The 23,352-nt window shown below is 48.5% G+C and overlaps 1 protein-coding gene across 8 annotated transcripts in view; it reads right to left on the reverse strand.

Annotated features, from left to right (window-relative positions):
* Positions 1 to 1,557: 1,557 nt before the first annotated feature.
* DAG1 (dystroglycan 1) overlaps positions 1,558 to 23,352 on the reverse strand; it is a 500,879-nt gene continuing 479,084 nt past the window's right edge. For 6 of the 8 annotated variants that reach the window (XM_021934395.2, XM_009200764.3, XM_009200766.2 and 3 more), the window contains exon 3: positions 1,607 to 4,242. In XM_021934395.2, the coding sequence (XP_021790087.1) occupies positions 1,843 to 4,242 (2,400 nt within the window). In that variant the 3' untranslated portion in view covers positions 1,607 to 1,842. Of the gene's footprint in view, positions 4,243 to 23,352 lie in introns of all 8 variants that reach the window. The other 2 variants (XM_003894419.4, XM_021934396.2) reach the window with 2 other exon arrangements.

A 23,352-nucleotide genomic window follows, 5' to 3' on the forward strand; every position in this document is an offset into this window, starting at 1 on the left:
CAATCCAGAGTACCCCTAGGGGACTGGGGCAGGGGGAGAGGGCTGGGCCCTGTGGGAGAAGCATGGGGAAATGCCCTCTGGAGAACAGTAGGGCCGGAGACCCCTCCCCTCCTCTCAGCCCTCCCCTCCTGAGGCAGCACACACCAATCCTCTGGGAGCAATTAGATATGAGAAACTAGAAGTAGCTGCTCCGTGCAAAGGGAGCCTGGGTCCACCCACCCACCCACCCTCAATCAGGAAGGGATGCGTTATTGCAAGGCATTCCTCCTAAAAGGTACCCAAAATAACTCTCAGACATCAAGAAAATTACGTACTCAAAAATGGTTTCTTCCACAGGAGAATCAAAGCAGAGTGAAGCCCCTGAGTCATGGGACAGAGATGCAGATGGACGGACCCGGATGTTCTGCTAAAAGACAAAAGAACCCAGTGTAATTCCAGGAGAATTTAAACATTAGGAAAAGTAGGGGGGAAAAATCAAATAAGCAAAGCCGTCAGTTCCATGGAATCAACACTAAGAGCTCGTACACAAACTGTATAAAATCACCATTTTAATCTTTTTAATAATAAAATGATTGTATAAAAAACTTTAGTAAAAATTAGCTTTGAGAGCTCACAGATTTTTATTATAATGAACTATTGGCACTCCTCCCCAGCCACCAGACCTTTCAATGTAGTTCAGGCCCAAGGCCTGGGACTGAAGTGCCAGAAGGGATGGGAATTGGGTCCGGGTAGGGTTGTGGACTGTTGGGACAAAGCTGACCAAAGGTCAAGTGAGAAAAGAGCATACATGACGCAAAATATGCATCTTCACCAAAATGTCCCCACTGAGTGTTTCAAAAAAACTTAGAGTGAGTATTCGCGCAGGAGGAAAAAACCAGCTCTTGCCACAGAAGAATTAAAACAAAATGGAGTTGATGTAGTCGAGACCGACCTCGGGTGACCTGGCGGCTGGCCCATCCTGGAGCACCAAAGTTAGGGGAGCCACAGCCACCTCTTGGAGTCCCTTTTTCATGGAAATGAAGACCCCTTGGTGGTGGGCCACTGGTGTGGATGGGCTGGGTAGGGATAATCCATGGCCCAAGAGACCCCTCCAGCTTCCAGCCCCTGGCAGCTGTGAGGAGAGCAAACCCAGCAGAAGGACCTGTAGACCAGGGCGGGGAGAACCCCAATCAGGCTCTGGAGTATCAGAACCAAGGATTATTAGTGTGAAAAAATAGGATTCCTTTGATAAAAATACTGTCCCTTGGTCTTCTCTAAGTTTGAAACACCCTGGGAGCTTGCTATTTTTAGCAAGCAATTCCCATACCCACCAAAAATTATACATACAAGTTTAGGTAAACAGCAGATTAAATGTAAAAACTTAACCTTAACTTCTGAAAGTCCTTTGAATTTGAAATCTTTAGTTACTGTTTTCCATGTTGTACATCCTGCAGCTAGACCTGCGTGAATAGAAAAAAACAGTACAGTTAGTGTTAAAGGCAAAAGCATGAAGAGCCAGGGGCCACCGGCACTGCCTGCGGAGTTCATTCATGGTTCCTCATCCCTCCACCTCCACTCCCACATGGTGCTTTCCAGAGCCAGCCATCAAAACAAGCGAAATTCTCTATGAACAAACCAAAAAGCTGTTAGGCAAAAAATAAAATAAAAAAAGTGCAAAGTCTCTCCAGCTGCTGGGGTTTAGGAGACCAGAGAGGCCGGGCTTGTCCAGGCCCGTGTCAGTGCGTGCTAGGTCAGGTGTCGGCTTCCGGTGGGTGATGGTCTGCAGGCCACCGGTCTCCACAGACAACACCATGTTGTCTCCAGGCCCCTGCCCTACCCTGCCTCCACCCAGGCGCTTTCGGGTTAAGGAGGGACATAGGGAGGAGGTGACCGGTATGGGGTCATGTTCTTGGGACGGGAGCCCTTGCCCTCCATGGGTGCTGTGAAGGGCGGTGGGGGCTGGTAGGGAGGCGCATTGGGATCCTCATCCCGCAGGGGCGTGTACTCTCCCACGGTGTCCTGGTTCAGAGGAGTGGTCTCGGGCACACTCTGGTTGGGGTACTCGGGAGGGGGTAGGGGAGCCTTCTCCTCCTGCAGAATGAGTGGCATGCTGGAGGAGGGTGGGGGCTTGGAGTCGTCCAGTTCGTCCGCAAAGATGATAGGCACCCCCTTCTTGATGAAGGTGGCCTGGTCCTCAAGGGTAAGCTTGCCCTTCCGCTTCTTGCGGTAGCAGATCATGGCAATGATGCCAGCAATGAGCAGGATGGCTGCGACCACCACGGCCGGAATGACTGTGTGCAGGTAGACATCATCCTCACTGCTCTTCTCAGGGTCCCTGTCAGGCACCTCTGTGGGCGGCGCCTCTGAAGGCACTCTCCTGGGTGGTGCCACAGGAATAAACTGTAGGTGCCGACAACTGCCAGAGCCCATCACAGCGATGCTCGTGGCCTTAAAGTCAGGCTCTAGGGCGTTGGAGAAGGCAGGCCGAGGTTTTCCATCATCCTCAGCGATCCGGCGGCTCAGCCCAGCGATCTGCTCTTTGGGGCAGGGCTCCAAGGGCAGTGTGTTGTTGGTCCATTCCACCACAATGGAGCCCCGGGTGATATTCTGCAGGGTGACGGTGCTACAGTTTCGGTCTCCAAAGGCGAAGGCCAGTTTCTTTACCAAGGCAATCTTCTTGTGGATGTCATTCAACACCAGTGCCGGGTCACCCACAAACTTGGCCTTGAACCTTGCAGGAGCCCTATCCCCTTGGGGGCGCCTATGGACGTGGATCTCGAAGGCATCCACAGCCGACAGGCCCCCCTTGTCTGTGGCATGCATGAAATACTCGTGTTTGCCCACGTGGCTGCTGTCGGGAAGGCCATACATGAGCTGGCTGTTGCTGTTGAACTGTACCCAGGACTTCTCGCCCACCAGCTGCTGCTCCCGCAGTTTCAGGGTCAGTTTCAGCTTGTCAGTGGTGGTGTCCTCATGGTCGTAGAAAGTGTCTGACGGGATCTTCACCTCAAAGTAGGTGCCAACCCAGGCATCTACCCTGTCAATATGGTTCTTGAGCTCTGGGCGCTGGTTGGGTTCTCCGCCACGGGGCACTCCACTGGTGGTGGTGCGAATACGAGTAGGCGGTGAGGCAGTTTCCAATCTGGTGATAGGAACTTTGGTGGTGACCCGGGGCACTGGCCGGGGTGTCCGTGGTTTCTTGGTTGGCCTACGAGTTGTGGTGGTGGAGGAGTCAGTTGAAGGCGTTGCTGGTTTTGGTGTGGATACTCGTGGCTTCTTGGTGGTTGTGGGAGGGGTAGCAACTGCAGTAGGCTCCACATAGCCAGGAATGGTCATCGTTGGGCGAATCTGGCCAGGAACTGTGGTGCCAGCTTCTGACACCCGAGTAGGCTGGATGGGGCCTAGGGTTGGGGTCTGAATAATGGCGCCTCGAGTCCGGATGGTGACCGTGGGTTTCCCAGGAACAGGATCCCTGACTGGAGGAGCCATGGTCTCTGTTGGAGGAGCAATGGCTGGAGATGTGGGTGTTGGCACGATCCTGGATGGGGGCTCCTGGATAGCCGTGGTTGGGGGCCCAATGGCAGTGACAGGTGTGGGTGTGGCATGGATCTGCCTCCGGATGCGTTTGGGAAGAGGGGGCTTCTTATTGGCGATGTGCCAACCCACCACAGGGTAGCCAAGCTGAGCAGACATAGCACCCTCCCTGGCAGGAGCCTCCACACCACGAATGTCAGGCACACTGTTCTGGTTCAGGGAGCAGCCCAGCTTCCAGGAGAGAAGGGCCCCATTCTCCACCACCTTTTTTGCATTTCCCGGGCCAGCCATGAAGGCCGACATGTCAAACAGTCTGTTATTCACCACCGGCATTAATTTCATATTGTGAAGCTCTACTTCTGAGAAGCTCCGCATCCTGTGCAGGAGGTCAATCCTTTGCTTTGGGGTCATCTTGGTGAGGTCGGCATCCAAAATCACCGTCAAAACAGTCACAGATTCATCCACAGCACAGGCAGATGATATCACCTCACCAGGGTCTGGGAAGGCTGTCCTCACTGACTGCAGCTCACTGTGGTCTTCAGGGTAGACCTCAATGGAGAACACACTGGAGGTCTGGGGGATGTGACTACCGTTGGCCCCCAGCCGTGCAGCGCTCACCGAAATGTAATGCACACCCTTATCAGTGTCAAGGGGGAGGCCCTCCAGGGTGTGGCTCTGTGGGTCCCAGTGCAGCCAAGATGGCAAAGCCTCCTTCCCTGCTGCTGATACCTAGAAGAGACACAAGCATAAATTAAAAGTACTATTGTCACTGCATAACCTGAATATGATCGCAACAGTTAACCTGAATTGTATGACAAGCTTAGGGTGTAATTCAGAATGCCTGCTGGGGAAGCTAATTGCTCTCCCCTAGAGAGACACAACTGAGTTTCTTTATCTGTCACAAGACTAGGGCTATGAGATGGGCTAGCTTGGGAGGCAAATATCTCACCCAAGGTCACACAGTGGGGAGACAGCAGTGCTGGCACTCAAGCACATGTCTCATTCCTGAGAACTGATGCCATGGAGCTCACGACTGTTGTGGATTTTATAACAGTGACACACCCTGCCACCTACTTGCCCATTCTACCTGCAGAATCAAATCACATCCCAGCCCTCAGCAATCCTTTCCACCCTTGCCTCAGACTTCTCCCTGACCCTCTGCAGACACCACATCTTTGCTCAGGTCACATGCCTGGCCTGGAGGATGCCTCCTGCCCCAAAGTGGAGATGCATACAGGTCTGGGTACAAGGGAGGGTTCAATGCCCTGAAGGACTCACTTTACATCATCACGTTACATTCAAGTGTAGTGGGGCACATTTGTGTAGCAAAGAAAGTTAGTTGTATCTAATGTTTTCATTTACCCTGCTGCTCAAATCTTAAAACAAACTGTGGTGCCCAGGGAGCGGGGACTAGAATCAACTATTCTAGAATAGTGCTTATTAAAGGAATCCCAAGGAGCTCTGGTCTCTCTAAAAGAGAGAGGCTCTATAGTCAATCAAGTACAGGAAATATACAGAGCCCTCTTCTGCCCTTGGAGAGACCAAGCACAGAAGCAGGCCTAAGGAGCTCATCACCTTATTCCAACTCAACAGCATCTCCCAGACTTCTTTCAGTGTGGAAGTCCCTTTCCACAGAGATATAACTGGTCATACTCAGAGCACCCACGGAAATGCCACCATAGAAACCTCCACCATCAGCTGACAAGAGGAAAATATGACTTGGCTCTTGCCCTGGCCCCATGTGTGGCTCCTCTCACTTTTGGGAAACACCTACTCCTGCCCCAGTGCAAGAAAGGTGACACCCCCCATTCTCTGGTTGGCCTGAAGGCACTCTCATCTCCATTGTCCTATAACAAGTCCAGAGACAAAGTGGCCAACACACAGTACATCTCACTGCCAGCCTTAGCCCAAGACTGCCCTTCATAGCCACTGCTTGTCAATAGAGTTCATTCATGGTTCCTTGCTCCCTTCACCTCCACTCCACATGGTGCTTTCAGAGCCAGCCATCAAAGCTGAAGCGAAGAGTATTCTCTATGAACAAAATCAAAGCTGTTAGGCAAAATAAAGCAAAAGTCCCCAAAGTCTCTCAGCTGCTTTTGGGGTTTTGGGAACCAGAGAGAGTGTCCAGGCCGTGTCAGTCGCGATGCTAGGTCAGGTGTCGGCTTCGGTGAGGCGATGGTCTGCAGGCCACGGTCTCCACAGACAACACCATGTTGTTCAGGCCCCTGCCCTACCCTGCCTCCACTCCAGGCGCTTGCGGGTTAAGGAGGGACAGAGGGAGGGAGGTGACCCGGTGTGGGGTCATTGTTCTTGGGAGCCGGGAGCCCTTGCGCCCTCCATGGAGTGCTGTGGCCGGTGGGGGGCTGGTGAGGGAGGCATTGGGATCCTCATCCCACATGAGGATCCGCCCTGTAACAGGAAAGCTGAAACCGTGCACAGGTTTAGTGGCTCTGGTTCCCTATGAGCTTCCTGTAAAGACAAAGGTACTTGAGTGATTTGGAAGAGACCCCGGGCTTGTCCCAGGTGTCCAGGCAGCAGCAACCTTATCAGAAACTAGATAATTTCCCCCTTTAAACTAATTTAAACCGTTCCTACACTCCAGCAAAAACGTATTGGAAAGCTGGGCATGGTGAAACTCAGCACCTATAATCCCAGTACTTTGGGAGGTCAAGGCTGGGAGAGGGATTGCTTGGGGCCAGGAGGCATTAGAGACCACCCTGGCCAGCACAGCAAGACCCCATCTGTATTATTTCAAAAAAAATTTTAAACCATGGGATGACTGACATTGTTAGGGTTGTTGTGTGTGGGCCAGGCATGGTGGCTCACCCCTGTAATCCCAGCACTTTGGGAGCCCAGGTGGGCAGATCACCTGAGGTCAGGGTTAAGACCAGCCTGGCCAACATGGCTAAACTCCCGTCTCTGCTAAAATACAAAATTAGTGGGGTGTGGTGGCGTGTGCCTGTGACCCAGCTACTCAGGAGAGGCTGAGGCAGAATTGCTTGAACCTGGGATGCGGAGGTTGCAGTGAACTGAGATCATGCCACTGCACTCCATCCTGGAGTGCCAGAGTGAGACTCCATCTCAAAAAAAAAAAAAAAAAAAAATTATTATTGTCGAGGTTTATCATTTCCTAATTGCTCTCTGAACCCACTCAGTAGGGTCAGCAAATTGTGAAACCTTTTTGTGATACCACGATGCATCAACTATAAGATACTTAAATCATGTTAAGAATACCACTTTGTCTCACCATCAAACATCCAGAAATGTTAAAATATCTGTATGAAAACATGGGTATCTTCAAACTCATGAAAAACACTAAATATATTTTTCTTCTAAAAATCTTTTAACTATAAAATCACACTTATTGGCTGGTGTACGCCTGTAATCTAGCACTTTGGGAGGGTTGAGGCAGGTGGATCACTTGAAGTCAGGAGTTTGAGACCAGCCTGGCCAACATGGCAAAATCCCATCTCTACTAAAACACAAAATTAGTCAGGCATGGTGGTACACACACCTGTAGTCCCAGCCTAGTCAGGGGGCTGAGTGCACAGGAGTATAGCTTGAACCCACCTGGGAGGCCCGGGGAGGCTGCGGTGAGCCAGGAACCACTTACCCTGCCTCCAGCTTGGATGACAGAAGTGACTCTGTCTCAAAAAAAAAAAAAAATCACTTTTTCAAATGTTTTGGCTGAAAAACCTAAGCTTTACATTTTCATTTATGTTAAATAAGAAAACTGCCACATCCGTATGTAAACACATAAAATAAAGGTTGAATGCTCTTGTTTTGCAAAACAAAAAAAAAACACCCATGAAGCAACTAAGTAAGGCCCATGAGACTTTACAGGAGTGTGACAGGAGTAGGGTCCTGAGAGGTGGAGAGTAGGTGAATTAGGGTGTGGACCCCGGTTTTTGGTCACCTGAGGGTTATTTCCTAACTCTATTCCATCCCAGTGGCCACCAGTAGGACAGGAGCTCACATGGCAGAGGGAGGATGAAGAAAGGTGACAGGGAAGGCCTGGAATAGAGGTCTGGGTAAAGTCAACCAAGGAGAAGCCACCTGCAGAGGAGACTGAACAAGGTTGAGAGGGACTAGAAGAAGCTCTAGAAGTGGGAGCCAAATGGCTGGCTAGAACCACGGGACATTCCTGAGTGGCTAGGTGCTCCATCAGTGTTGATAAGTCAGCAGCCTGGTGCCTCTGCAAGTCTGTCTTCAACTACACAGGGCACTTTTTGTTTTGTTTTGTTTTGTTTTGTTTTAGACAGAGTCTCGCTCTGTCACCCAGGCTGGAGTGCAGTGGTGCGATCTGGGCTCACTGCAGGCTCCGCCTCCCAGGATCATGCCATTCTCCTGCCTCAGCCTCCCAAGTAGCTGGGACTACAGGTGCCCGTCACCACACCTGGCTAATTTTTTGTATTTTTGGTAGAGACAGGGTTTCACCGTGTTAGCCAGGATGGTCTCAATCTCCTGACCTCGTGATCTGCCCACCTCGGCCTCCCAAAGTGCTGGGATTACAGGCGTGAGCCACCGCGCCCGGCCACAAGTGCACTTTTTAACAGAGAAAACAGAGAAGGGCTTCCCAGCCTGGCTCACTTCCTATTCTGCTGACCCCAACAGCCAAAGTTCTGCTATCAGGCAGTTCCTACAGAACAAACTCAGGCCATTCTATAGGAAGGCTCCCACAGCGAAGCCATCCTTGGAAGTCATACACTTATTTTAACTATGCCAAGTAACTTTAAAAAATGTTAATATCATGTAACAAACAACAAACACTAAAGGAAACCTCAGGTTTCACCAAAGCAAGTTATAATGCTCAATTTCAAATTGGGAGATGGGAGATGAGAAATGAGCTTTACTTTGACTACTGAGAACAAATTATTTCACTATTTTATTTATTTATTTATTGAGACAGAGTCTCACTCTGTCACCTGGGCTCGAGTGCAGTGGCACGATCTCAGTTCACTGTAACCTCTGCTTCCTGGGTTCAAATGATTCTCCAATTTCAGCCTCCTGAATAGCTTGGACCACAGGTGAGTGACACCATGCCCGGCTAATTTTTTTTTCTTTTTCTTTTTTTAGAGATGGGATTTCGCCATGTTGCCCAGGCTGGTCTCAAACTCCTGGCCTCCAGTGATCCGGCTGCCTCGGCCTCCCAAAGTGCTGGGATTACAGTTATGAGCCACTGCACATGACCAAATTATTTCACTATTGTCTACCCATGGCTTTTGCAGCCATGTAAAGTTTACCCATGTCTTTGGAGCAAGTCATGTCAGAAAAACAGAGCTGATATGGTTCACATACCGCCCAAATCTCATGTCAAATTGTTACCCCCAGTGTTGGAGGTGGGGCCTGGGGGGAGGTGACTGGATCTTGGGGGCGATTTCTCATGGATCGTTTAGCACCATCCCCCTAGTGTTGTTCTCATGATAGAGTTCTCACAAGATCTGGCTGTTTAAAAGAGTGTAGGCTGGGAGCAAAGGCTCATGCCTGTAATGCTAGTACTTTGGGAAGCTGAAGTGGGTGTATCAATGAGTTCAGGAGTTCAAGACCAGCCTGGTCAACATGGCGAAACCCTGTCTCTATTAAAAATACGAAAATTAGCCAGGCATGATGGCAGGCACCTATAATCCCAGCTACTCGAGAGGCGGAGGCAAGAGAGTCGCTTGAACCCAGAGGGCGGAGGTTGCAGTGAGCCGAGATCACGCCACTTCACTCCAGCCTGGGCAAAAGAGCGAAACTCCATCTCAAAAAAAAAAAAAAGTGTGTAGCACCTCCTCCAGCCTTCCTCCTGTTCTGGCCGGCCGTGTGAAGTGCCAGCTCTCCCTTTGCTTTCTGCTATGATTGGAAGCTTCCTGAGGCATCCCCAGAAGCAGAAGCCACTATGTTCCCTGTAAAGCCTGCAGAACCATGGGCCAATTTTAAACCTCTTTTCTCTATAATTTAGCAGTCTCAGGTATTTCTTTATAGCACCACGAGAACAGACTAATACAAGAGCCAAGCCTTTCCAACCTAGTCACCTGCTTTTCCCTCTGCAATTTTGGCTCCCCAGAGTCCTGAAGTTCCAGCCGTTATCTGGCTGCAGGACAGGTGTCTAGATCTACAGCCCAGAAGCAGGCAGGCACTCCACGGTCATGGGTACTACTCAGGAAGAAAAAGTATTAACCTGAATGTTCTAAAACCCCTGCATCTCCAGCAGTCTTGGTACTGGTGACATCAGGCCCAAGCAGCACTTTCAGTGGCAATGATTCTTTATATACATATATATATATATAAGGGTCTCACTCTGTTGCCTAGGCTGGAGTTCAGTAGTGTGATCATGGTACATTGCAGCCTCAACCTCCCAGGCTCAAGCAGTCCTCCCACCTCAGCCTCCCAAGTAGCTGGGACATAGGCACATGCCTGGGTTATTTTTTTTTTTTATTTTTTATTTTGTAGAGACAGGGTCTCATTATATTGCCCAGACTAGCTTTAAACTTCTAGGCTCAAGCAATCCTCCTGCCTCAGTGTCCCAAAATCCCAGGACTACAGGTGTGGGCCACCATGCCCAGCCCTTAAATATACATTTTTTGAGCCAGGGTCTCACTCACTGTCACCAGACTGGAGTGCAGTGGTGCAATCACAGCTCACTGCAATCTCAAACTCCTGGGCTGAAGTGATCATCCCACTTCAGCCTCTTGAATAGCTGGGACTACTTGAGCCAGGTGTGTGCCACCAGGCCTGGCCAATATTTAAAAACTTTTTTGTAGAGATGGGGTCTTGCTATGTTGTCCAGATTGGTCTTGAACTCCTGGGCGTCAGTGATCCTCCTGCCTCGGCCTGCCAAAGTGTTGGGATTACAGGTGTGAGCCACCATGCCCAGTCATGATTCATTTTAATAGAAGGGCTACAGGAAGCAAAACAAACCTAATTTCCACAAGGAACCTAGCCAAGTCACAGGCACACTGGCACCTCGGCATTTTCAAGGCCATTTGGGGAAAGCCCCTACCTGGAAAGTCTGAATATGCCTGAAGGTTTGGCAGCATCCACAGTCCCCAGAGGATTCCACTAGGAGACCCACCCTCCCAAAAGGACTCAGCTCAGGGCTTAGCTCATCCTGGAGGTGCTTGGGGATAAAGCACCTGCTCTACCCTAACAAAGCAGGAGCCCCTCAGTCCACAGGAACTCTGGATACCTCCTCAGCTTTCAAAACTTACAGGCTCTAGATCACTTCTCTTCCTCTCAAGGCCTAAGGGTGAAACAGGATATGAAAGTTCCTTCTCACAGATGCGGTCCAAAGACAAGCCAGGACTCATCCCCGTAACAATGGGGATAACAATCCTCATTCTCCCACTCCATGAGAAGGTCCATCTTTCACTGCAAATCCTAGCTCCAGGCTGGCTGGCGCTTGACCCAACCTTGGCCCCAGTGTCCTCATCTGTAAAATCAGGGAAACAATCCCAACCTCATATGATTATAGTGCCAGGTACATGATGGACTCTGCCAATAATGGTTCCTATGTCTCCCATGGGCTCTGAGAACAGTAATTTGAGGCTGCTGCATAAAGGAGCCCAGGGCATGTCCAGGCTCCTCTTCCTAGTTCTCCTTCCCAACTGACCTTGGACCCAGTGCAGAGTGGGGTCCTGTTCAACTCTTCATACCACAAAACAGAAGCTCAAAGTATCTAAGGTAAGTGGGGAGGCAACAGGCAATGGGGGAGCCAAAATCATATGCAGAAACAAAGCTGAGGCTGGGGAAGCTCAGGGAGTTGCCTGTCAACCCTTGTCTGCCAGAAGTAGATGAAAAGACTAAGGGGCATAAGGGAAGTGGGGGACCTGCTGCAGGTGAGAACCCAAAGACCTGCTTTCACTTCTTCAATCTAAAACAGGTGGACTAGGCCAGGCACAGTGGCTCACACCTGTAATCCCAGCACTCTAGGAGGCCAAGTCGAGAGGATTGTTTGAGGCCAGGAGTTTAAGACCAACCTGGGCAACATAGTGAGACTTTGTCTCTATAATTAATAAAATGGGTACACTAAATCCTGGCACATTTATGCATGGGATTTTGACTATCCTTAGAGTCCTTGGTTTGCCAATACTTTAGAGTATAAAGATTTCTGCTACCAGGCACAGTGGCTCATGCCTGTAATCCCAGCACTGTGGGAGGCCGAGGTGGGCGGATCACCTGAGGTCAGAAGTTCAAGACCAGCCTGATCAATATGGAGAAACTCCATCTCTACTAAAAATACAAAATTAGCCGGGCATGGTGGCACATGCCTATAGTCCCAGCTACTAGGGAGGCTGAGACAGGAGAATCGCTTGAACCTAGGAGGCGGAGGTTGCGGTGAGCCGAGATCGTGCCATTGCACTCCAGCCTAGGCAACAAGAGCGAGACTCCATCTCAAAAAAAAAAAAAAAAAAAAAAAAAAGATTTCTGCCTACTGTAACATAGTCACCCACAACTAATCCTCTAAGGACTGCCAGGCCAGAAAGGGCAGAAAAGAGGCAGGAACTGGGGCTGTGAGGTCCTTAGCAGCAGAAGCACAGAGGCACATGAGTTTGGGGTGACCAGCTGGTCCCACCATGGAACTCCTCCAGCATTTCAGGTCACTCTACCAGCCAACACTAAACACCAACACTGCCTTGGAGCTGGGAGAGGCTGTCTTGAAAGAAGCCTTCAGACAGTTACTAGGCACATCTGCAGGAGGCAGAAACTGCACAAGAAAGCATGATTTAACGAGATCACAGGCTCTAGCTCACAGGCCACCCAAAAGGCCAGGAAACCTTCCGGTTTCAGCAACCCTTAGAGACAATGTGCTTCTAAGATAGAAAGTGAGTCTAGCATTAAGGAAAAAAAGATCTTGAAAAGCCATATAACCAGCTTCTGAAATCCTGACCCACAAAGTGCATCCCAAAACATTAAGAATCAAAACCACAAAACCTGGGCAGATCCACAAAAAGATCCAAAGACTGAGCTGGGCATGATGGCTCACACCTATAATCCCAGCTACTCAGGAGGCTGAGGCGGGAGGATCACTTAGAGGCCAGGAGTTGAGCCCAGCCTGGGCAACATAGCATGACGCAGTCTTTAAAAAAAAAGGGGGGGTGCGGGGGCAGGTGTGGTGGCTCAAGCCTGCAATCCCAGCACTTTGGGAGGCCGAGGCGCATGGATCATGAGGTCAGGAGTTCAAGATCAGCCTGGCCAACATGATGAAACCCCACCTCTACTAAAAATACAAAAAAAAGGCCAGGCGCGGTGGCTCACGCCTATAATCTCAGCACTTTGGGAGGCTGAGGTGGACAGATCACCTGAGGTCAGGAGTTCGAGACCAGCCTGGCCAACATAGTGAAACCCCATCTCTACTAAAAATATTTAAAAAATTAGTTGGGCATGGTGGCAGGCGCCTGTAATCCCAGCTACTTGGGAGGCTGAGGCAGGAGAACTGCTTGAGCCCGGGAGGCGGAAGCTGCAGTGAGCCGAGATCGCGCCACAGCACTCCAGCCTGGGGGACAAGAGTGAGACTTTGTCTCAAAAACAAAACAAAATTAAATTTAAAACAAAAAAAAATTAGCCGGGCACGTTGGTGCATGCCTGTAATCCCAGCTACTTAGGAGGCTGAGGCAGAAGAATTGCTTGAACCCAGGAAGGGGAGGTTGCAGTGAGCCAAGATCGTGCCACTGTACCCCAGCCTGGGCGACAGAGTGAGACTCCGTCTCAAAAAAAAAAAAAAAAAGCAAAGTTCTAAAACTGTGATGCCCACAATAAATCACCATGACCAACGACCAGGGAACTGCCAAACTTGAACATTTTGGTCACTCCTCAGTCTCTGGGACACTCCCTCCAGCTGTTTTACTGGTGCTCTCCTGCACACAATAGATCATCAAACACTGACTTTGATAAAGATACAGCACCTGTAGGCACTAAACACCATCAGCCTGGGCAACACCGGGAAACACCATCTTTACAAAAAACACAAAAATTAGCTGGTTGTGGTGGTCCCAGCTACTCAGGAGGCTTAGGTGGGAAGACTGCTTGAACCTGGGGAAGTCAAGGCTGCAGTGAGCTATGATTGCGCCACTGCACCCTGGCCTGGGTGACAGAGCAAGACCTGTCTCAATAAAACGGCTGGGCGCGCGGTGGCTCGTGCCTGTAATCCCAGCACTTTGGGAGGCTGAGGCAGGTGGATCACGAGGTCAGAAGATCGAGCCCATCCTGGCTAACACAGTGAAACCTCATTTCTACTAAAAATACAAAAAAAATTAGCCAGGCATGGTGGTGGTTGCCTGTAGTCCCAGGTACTTGGGAGGCTGAGGCAGGAGAATGGCATGAACCGGGAGGTGGAGCTTGAATTGAGCCAAGATCGCACCACTGCACTCCAGCGTGGGTGACAGAGCAAGACTGTCAAAAAAAAAAAAAAAACCACCACGAAACACAAGCAAAGTCTCTCACCCCAAACCAGTACCACTCCACACCTGAAGAAAGAGCAAAGGGGTGGAGGAGCTTCTATTACTTAGTTCTCATAAAAGCAGGTTTCCACCCACAGTCTGAGTCAGTTATGCATAGCTGAAAAACAAAACTGAAGAATTAGGCTCTCTCTAGGGCCAAATAACTATAATTGGCTTATGAAACCAAGAAAACACAAGCTTTATCATTCAGGGCCCACAAGATGATGTCTTATCCATGCAGGAGTCTTAGAAATGGCAAGCAAAGACTCTAGACAGATAGATGAGCACTTTCACAGCTGATGATGGCCAGTAAAGAGGGATTCTAAGAATAACATATAATCGAGAAACTGATTTGGTGAGCATTCCTTCTCACTACAAATCTTTTGGAGGGAACTTTGGGTCTTTGTGGTGGCACCTTCCACCAATACCTCTGGACATGTCAGCCCCCAAGGTGTGGGCTGGGCCCTTCGCCGTGTCCCCCAACAGATATGCCTAGGGGTCTTTTTAGTGATTTATTTCAAAGTGATACAGACTGCTGCCTTGTGACATCCCAATGCTGGACCTGTAGAGGCCTGCCTTGGCAAAGTCCCTGCCTTCCTTCAGACGTGGTCATCAATTCCCAACCCCTCAGCTCCTTCATCCCTAGTCAGGCTGCAGAGGTAGGCCAACCTGCAGCCATTTATGGCTGGGTACCACAGACAACACCTTGGAGGCACTCCCACATAAGGCTGTCAAAGCCTCCTCACTGCAAGCTGACTGTGTGTCCTCTGCTCAGGGAAGCAGGAGATGGACCCTCTGATGGAGTATAAGCCTTGGTGCTGACTCACACTCAGGGTTATCCTGTGTCTGTGCCATGGACTAAGACAATGAGATAAATCTGCTCTGTGGCCTTCCGCTAATGAGGAACATGGGCAGTCACATGGCTGTGCTGCAGAGAGATGGCACAGACCAACAGGAAGAGCCTCTAGCTTAAGGTCAGAGGGCCAGGCCTTTGTCCCCACCTGAGGTAAAAAATCATGAGGGAAGTTAAGTACATGTGGCCTTAGCAGAGCCACGCCCACAAGAGATTATCATTGGTCCTGCTGTTAGACATGCAAACCTCAAAGCAGAACCTGGCCCCTGCCACAAACACCAAGGCCACAGGATCAATACTGAACACACTGTTTGGCCCAGTCAATGCCCTTGTGGTCTGAGCTACGAAGCATTTTTATCTCATGTTCACTGTTCTCATCTAAAAGCAAAAATTAATCTTCTTCCCCAAAAAAGTAAAGGGCAGCTTAACATAGTTAGAGCCACTAATAAAATCCTCAAATCAGTCCTTCAATCTGAAGCCCTGACATCATCTATTTTACTTTGTCATGTTCTCTTTCAGTCTTTGTCAGTGATTTTTTTAAACATAGAAGCCTATATTTTCACTAAGCATTTGAGTTGATGAGTCTGGGCAAATGCCATTCTGACAGCCCACCCCCAAGGATGCCTTCCATCCCCAACCAGCATTTCCCGGTGTGCTTTGTTCACAAGAGGTCCATTCAGAAATGGGGAACACCCACTCGAGGCAGGAAGAAATTGCAGTTCATCTCACACAGGCGGGTTTGCCACAAAGCTCTCAAGCATCCAAAGAAATGCTCCTTTCATGAACTCCCCTTCCTAGTCAAAGAGAGTGCCCATTGTTCTCAGGGGAACAACTGGGGGCCCATGCCAGCAGCTGAGAGCACAGTCCCAGGAAGGGCTGCTCCCAGCCTGCCGACATCTTGGGCTGAGGGAAGGTCCACATTGTCTGCAGTCAAGAAGGCTAAAGGGAAGCAGGGATGAAAAGCCATCCTTGCAGGCTCTACCAAAATGAGACATCTGAGGGGTAGCCTGGGCATTTCATGAGATGTAAAGATGTCTCTCCCTGACTGCCTTCGAGGAGAGGTTAGAATATCTCCTGGCATATAATCACATTTCTCAGCCAGGCCCACACTCAAGTCAGAGGAGAGGTACCTGCAGGGATCCAGCACCAAACCCAAGGGAGACAAGAGTGGCTCATACTGTGGCCAGCCCAGGACAGGCCAGGATCCACTGAGCAAAGGCCAGGCTGGCTTCTGTGGGACCCATCCCCACAGACCCTGATAAGGAGAAAGGGTCCTCTCAGCTCCAAAAGTAGCTGTGAGAGCCAAGGAGAGTCAAGAGCTGGGTTGAGCTTTGTATACAGGCATCCAGTCTGATTCAAGGGAGCAAACATCAAGACTATCTGCTTTAGGGTGTCCTAAGGCCACAAGAGAGGAGACAGGAGCCCCATGGCACAGGTCTCTCAGAAAAGCTATGCTGGCCATGAGGCCCTCGAGGCAGCCCACAGCCCCTTCTCACACGTCTGGTCAAAGCAGTCCATGTTTGAGTTAAGCTGGGGTCAATAACAGAACATCAATTCTCAAGGCAGAACTGGAGAACAGCAGGTTAATCAACAAGTGCCGGCCAGGCTGAGACTGGACAAGGGCTGTCAGAACATGAAGGAGTGTCAGGTGTGGGGCAGAGCAAAGAGCCAGGATCTTGGGGCTATACCCTCCAGGCAGGTAGGTCCCTTCTTTATTGTCCTGACCCTGCAGACTGATGTGTAAAGTATACACCAATAAAAAATGTAGCAAAGCATTTGCTTCAGGCGCTTTGTTGGGTATATCAACAGACTGACACCAGGAAGCACAACCTCCTGAAATAAAGTAACCAGCAGCCCACACAGGTCAGGCCAGGCTTTGCAGGCAGTCAACACAGCTCACTTAGAATGAGAACCTAATTTTCTAGCCCTTCAGCAGACCAGCATCTAAGTGTGCTACAAATACGGGATTATTCTACCACCAACCCCCATGCATATCCCCTAACCAGTCAGCAGGTATGACAACTATGCCATCTAATCTCACCAGGTCTTGGGACAGACCATGCAGATCATGTTCCACCTGAGTCTTCATTTGGCAACTCAGCCCTGTCCAAACAGACTAACCCTCATCGGGACATCCCACATGGAGCTTAGGAAGAAGCAGGCCAGGCTCAGTACCTCCTACCTCAGTTCTTCACCAGCTTCTTCTTCCTCTGATACTTGAGGAAGAATGCCTTTGAAAAGCCCCTTACGGACCCACTTCTCTCTCCATTTACTTTCACTCAAATTGACAGCCCTGCCACATGTGGGCACTGGCCTTTCTCTGCTGAGGAGCCCAACTCCATGTGCTCCCAACAACTTCTCAAATTCCCCACATGGAGCTCTGCAACCCACCACTGCCCCACATGTCTTCCCATTGTTGCTCCACCTCTGTTAATGCTTTATCACATAGCAAGACTTCAATTAGGCATCTACTTCGAAACAGATCCTATGCCAAGTATCTAGAACCCTACACAGGGAACAATGATAGCTTACCAGAGAGACATCACCTTTCACTCAGATTCTCCTTTCACTTTCACCAAGGTTGGCCCTGATCTTCCAAACCTGTGGTCCTGCAATCTTCATTCCAAAAGCCAGAACTGTAAACCAGCCATATACTTAGCAAACAGTTTCCGGCCCCATGATAGGTCAGCTTCTGCTCTGGCTCAAAGATGCCCTCATGCATGCCAGGTTGTGCAAACCTGTCTCATCACATGTGACACCATCCATGTCAAGGCATACTCAGTGTCTCTCTCTCTTCCACAGCCCTGCAGTGTCGGAGGTGAGAGGCAGGGTAACAGACAACTGCGAGGGAAGTCTTCTAAAACTGACTAGAACATAGCATTAAATTATAATTCCAAAGCACGCTGCCATACAAAATAAACACAGGTCAGTTACCTGAAGATAAGATCTTATATCCTACAGGCTCAAGAAGCCTCTTGGGGGCCAGGCGCGATGGCTCACGCCTGTAATCCCAGCACTTTGGGAGACCAAGGCAGGCGGATCACAAGGTCAGAAGATCGAGACCATCCTGGCTAACACAGTGAAACCCTGTCTCTACTAAAAATACAAAAAAATTAGCCGGACATGGTAGTAGGCACCTGTAGTCCCAGCTGCTCAGGAGGCTGAGGCAGGAGAATGGCATGAACCTGGGAGATGGAGGTTGCAGTGAGCCGAGATCGCATCACTGCACTCCAGGCTGGGCGACAGAGCGAGACTCCATTTAAAAAAAAAAAAAAACTCTCTTGGGTGCTCCCTATAAACTCTGTCCCTACAAGCTATGTGCTCTGGGATAAGTCACTTAGTTACCACTTTGTCATCTAAAACTGGAGCCACATTATCTGCTGAAAGGCTCACGGAAGCAAGGAAATTCCAGTGGCAATGAACTCACCTGGCACCCAGATCTGGACCCCCAATAACATTCACCACAAAAAGAAATCAGGCTCCTTGAAGAAATGGCTGAGGGAGGGTGAATACAAGACGGGCCTGGAATATCTTATCCCAGAAAGTAAGGAAGCACTCAAATGACTGACAGGGGCATATCACAAGAACACAGGAACCACCTTAAAGGGGCTCCCAATGTCAAATCTGGGACAATTTGACCACCACAATAATCAAGATGAGCAATAAACTATTGAATATTAAGAAACACTGAGTTTGTACTAATAATGGATCAATAAACACACAGTCAAGAGTTAGAGGGACAGGGCGGGACCCCTTTCCAATGCAAAAACACAACAAGAAGTCATTTGAAAGTGTGTGTGTCACAGGGCCTGAGGCCTCAATACACGGCAAGACCATAGTACACTGTGGGGCAGCAAGTGAGCTTAGTCTCTTGCTGCCCCAACACAGGCTAGCATTTCTCCCCGCATACAGCAAGGCAGGCTTTGACAATCCAAAACGGGTTTGCAGGTGCTGAATGGGTGCTCATTCCCTTTGCCAGTCTACAAACATTTGAGGGCCTACTATGTGATGGAAGGCAAACATGACTAACAAAAAACCAAGAATTTCAAGTACAGAAATCTGTTGAGAAGATGACATAGAGTTTTGTGGGAAAGCTGCTTTTACCAGGGTGGAAGGAAAGGGCTCCAACAGATGATGTCCAAGTTGAGCCTGAAAGATGTGGCTGTACCCATGACAAAAGAAGACAGAATCAAAAGCTTGGGGTGGACCCTAAGCTAGGTGTGTTCACTGGGCAGAAAAGGACCAGTGTGGCTGGGACAAAGTATACAAAGAAAAAGATGGGGGAGAGGAGGTCATAGGCCAGATCGTATGGGGTTCAATTCTGGATGCAGCTCAATAAAAAGGGATTTTGAATAGATGTAAGCTTTAGAAAGACAAAGACATCTATTGACTCAATATGGAGAACAAATTGAGAGGTCAAGAACAAAGGCAGGGGGAGCCTAGAAAGAGGTAAGCAAGCAGTAGCTTGGATGAAGGGCAGTACCAGTGAGCCCAAGATATGACTGGGGTCACCTCAACAAGCATCCTTAGGACCCATATATGAAATGCTCCTCACACACTCAAGAATAGTGGGCAGGCTGGGTCTGATGGCTCATGTCTGTAATCCTAGCACTTTGGGAGGCTGAGACAGTAGGATCACTTGAGCCTAGGAGTTCAAGACCAATCTGGGCAACAAAGTGAGACCCATCTCTACAAAAAAATTTAAAGATTACCTGGGTGTGATGGCACACACCTATAGTCCCAGTTACTTGGAAGGCTGAGGTGAGAGGATTGCTTGAGCTAGGATGTGGAGGCTGCAGTGAGCCACAATAGTGCCACTGTACTCCAGCCTGGGCAACAGAGCTGTCTCCCAAAAAAAAAAAAAAAAAAGAAGAAGAAGAATATTGGGCAGCCATTAAAAGTTACATTCCCAAATAACATTTAATGACTACAGGTAAAAAGAACTCAAGCTACAGTGAATGAAAAATGTTAAAAAAAAAAAAAAAAAAAAAAAAAGGCCCGGTGCAGTGGCTCATGCCTATAATCCCAGTACCTGAGTTCAGGAGTTTGATACCAGCCTGGCCAACATGGTGAAACCGTTTCTTTTTACTAAAAATACAAAACTTGGGTTGGGCAAGCTCACCCTTGTAATCCCAGCACTTTGGGAGGCTGAGGTGGGCAGATTACGAGGTCAGGAGTTCGAGACCAGTCTGGCCAATATAGTGAAACCCTAGCCAGGCATGGTGGTGTGTGCCTATAGTAGCAGCTATTCAGGAGGCTGAGGCAGAAGAATAGCTTGAACCCAGGTGGCGGACGTTGCACTGAGCTGAGATTAATAATAATATATATATACACACACATACACACACACATTTTTATATTTTTTAATATATTTTTATATATATTTTTATATATACACACACACACATATATATATGCCGGGTGTGGTAGTGCATGCCTGTGGTCCCAGCTACTCGGGAGACTGAGGCAGGAGAATTGTTCGAACCTGGGAGGTGGAGGTTGCAGTGAGCTGAGGTTGTGTCACTACACTCCAGCCTGGGCAACAGAGTGAGACTCTGCCTCAAAAAAAAAAAAAAAAAAGATTAAAAAATATATCCACTGTGATCCTAGGTCTGTCTAATATGTTAAGATGTCTGTGTGTGTTTGTGACATGAACATCTCCTGATGAGCACAGAAAATGGTAGACTTCACTCTGAATGCTAGAAATCACAGATTTTCTTTTTCCCTTTCTATATTTTCCACAATGTACATTTATGCACCATTATTATAATAAGAAAAAAAAATTCCTTTAATATAAAGAATTTCTAAATCCTGCTTTACAAATGCAGAAACCAAAGCTCCAGGAACAAGATCAGGCTTTCTGACCTTCTGACTCCCGAACCCATATAATCCTAGTGGTTAAGACTGGAAAGAAAAGTCACACATCTTCATCTGTTTTTCTACAAGCTCATCAGCTGTTAAATGGTCTGCTTTCCACAGATAAATAGGCTCAGACAAAATCCTGTTTTCTCAGTAAAATCTCTTTACCCCCCTGGTAAATACGCCTGTTAAACATCTCTCTGCCAAATACAGCAAATCTCTAGTTTGCTGTATCAGTTCAAGGCACTTCTGGCTAAGATTAATCCATGTAAAACATTCCAATGGCTACTGGAACAAAGGCAACCCAATGCAGGGTATGGATATTCAGGATTAAATCTGAAGCTGGGCAAGAAATGTACCCTCCAGAACTACCACTCTGTATCTAATGGTCAGATTAGCATTTGGCTTGCCGGGATATTACAAAGATTATAAGGAAACTTTATACAAACACTCTGCAAACTAGAAAGAGCTCTGTAAACTGCTACATGTGAGCTGCTACATGGGCCAAGATCTTCAGAAATACGGTTGCCTCAGAGACCTCAAGGTCACTCTGAGAACAAGTCACGGCTTAAAAAGAAGGGGACCAACAGGGCAAAGGAGGTGAGCACAAAAGCAGGCTGAAGGGAAGGTCCACCCAGATTCAGGGAAAAGGGCACAGACTCACCTCTCCAAGGAAAGAGTGGCATAGAACTTGTGGCCATTTCTAATCTAGAAGCCTGGGGCTTGTGGGTCAGAGGGGGCAAGCTGGTAAACACCCATCAGAGCCTGTATGTGCTTTGACCAATGAAGTAAAATGGAAGTGTTGCTGTGCAAGTTCCCAAGTCTGGGCCTTAAAAGATTGGCAGCTTCCTTTCCTATTTCTTGAAATATCTAATCTTAAAATCCAGCTATCGTGCTTTGAGGACACCTAAGCAGCCCATGGAGAGGTCTACATGAAGAGGAAAAAAGGACACTGACCAACAGCCCCAGCTAAGCTCCCTAACAGGCAGCATCAACTTGCCAGCCATGTGTTAGCCAACTTAGAAGTGGATTCCCCAGCCCCAGATGAGCCACTCTACCTAGTACCACGTGAAACAGAGACAAGGTTCCTTACCTCTGAATTCCTGGTCAAAAATTCCTGGTTGAGTGAAACAAGCTGGTTGTCTTAAACCACTGTTTTGGTGGTTTAAACACACCAACAGAAAGCCAGAACACTAAATGTATGTAGAAGTCTGAATGCAGAGAAGATACAGAAAATACCTAACAAAGTATAGGTCTTAGAATACTTTTAGTTCACATGCAGGCCACACCTCTAGAGAAGGAATGCTGCAGGGCAGGAACCAGAAGTTTTCAAGACCAGCCTGGGGGACAGAGTAAGACTCTGTCTAAAACAAATTTTTTGGAACTAATTTTTGTATTTTTTGTAGAGTTGGGGTTTCACCATGTTGCCCAGGCTGGTCTCAAACTCCTGGGCTCAAGCAATCTGCCTCCCTCAGCCTCCCAAAGTGCTAGGATTACAGGTGTAAGTCATCAAACCCAAACTAAAAAAATATATTTTTTAATCAGTTGGGTGTTGGGAGGCTGAGGCGGGCAGATCACCCAAGGTAAGGAGTTTGAGACCAGCCTGGACAACATGATGAAACCCTGTCTCTACTAAAAATAAAAATTAGTCGGGTATGGTGGTGCATGCCTGTAATCCCAGCTACTCGGGAGGCTGAGGCAGGAGAATCACTTGAATCCAGGAGGTGGAGGTTGCAGTGAGCTGAGATTGCATCACTACACTCCAGCTTGGGTGACAGAGAGAGACTCCATCTCAAAATTAACTAATTAAAATAAATTAAAATTTAAAAATTAGCTGGGCATGGTGATGTGCACCTGTAATCCTAGTTACTGAGGAGGCTGAGGCAGGAGAATCGCTTGAGCCCAGGAGGCAGAGGTTGCAGTGAGCCAAGATTGTGCCACTGCACTCCAGCCTGGGCGACAAGAGTGAAACTCCGTCTCAAAAATAAATAAATAAATAAATTAGCTGGGTGTGATGGTGCACACCTGTAGTCCCAGCTACTTGGGAAGCTGAAGAGGGAAGAAGGCTTAAACCTGGAAGGTTGAGGCTGCAGTGAGCCATGGCTGTACCACTGCACTCCAGCCTGGACAACAAAGCAAGACCTTGTCTCAAAAAAAAAATTGTAAAAGAGTATTTCTTTCTTGACATATGAAATTCAAAAATCTGTTTCAAGTCAGAATGGGACTACAAGTGTAAAAAACTAAAAAAGAAAAAGTATCCACAGTAAAGTTTTATTGCCCATTCATTCACATATCGTAAAGGCTACTTTCACACTACACAGGCAGAGTTGAAGAGTTCTGACAGAAACCATATGGCCTGCAAAGTCTAAAATATTTACTGCGTGGCACTTGGTGCAGTGGTGCATGTCTGCAATCCCAGCACTTTGGGAGGCCAAGGCAGGAAGATGGTTTGAGCTCAGGAGTTCGAGACTAGCTTGAGCAACATGGCAAAACCCTATCTCTACAAAAAGTACAAAAATTAGCCAGGTGTGCTGGCATGTGCTTATAGTCCCAGCTACTTGGAAGGCTGAGGTGGGAGCACCACTTGAGCCTGGGAGGTCAAGGCTACAGTGAGCCATGATCACGCCAGTGCACTCCAGTTTGGGTGAAGTATGTTGACTTCTGCTCTAGAAGATGTTCATAACCCGGCTGGGTGCGGTGGCCCAAGCC

This window comes from Papio anubis, chromosome 2 (assembly GCF_008728515.1).
Source record: "Papio anubis isolate 15944 chromosome 2, Panubis1.0, whole genome shotgun sequence".
Lineage (NCBI taxonomy): Eukaryota > Metazoa > Chordata > Mammalia > Primates > Cercopithecidae > Papio > Papio anubis.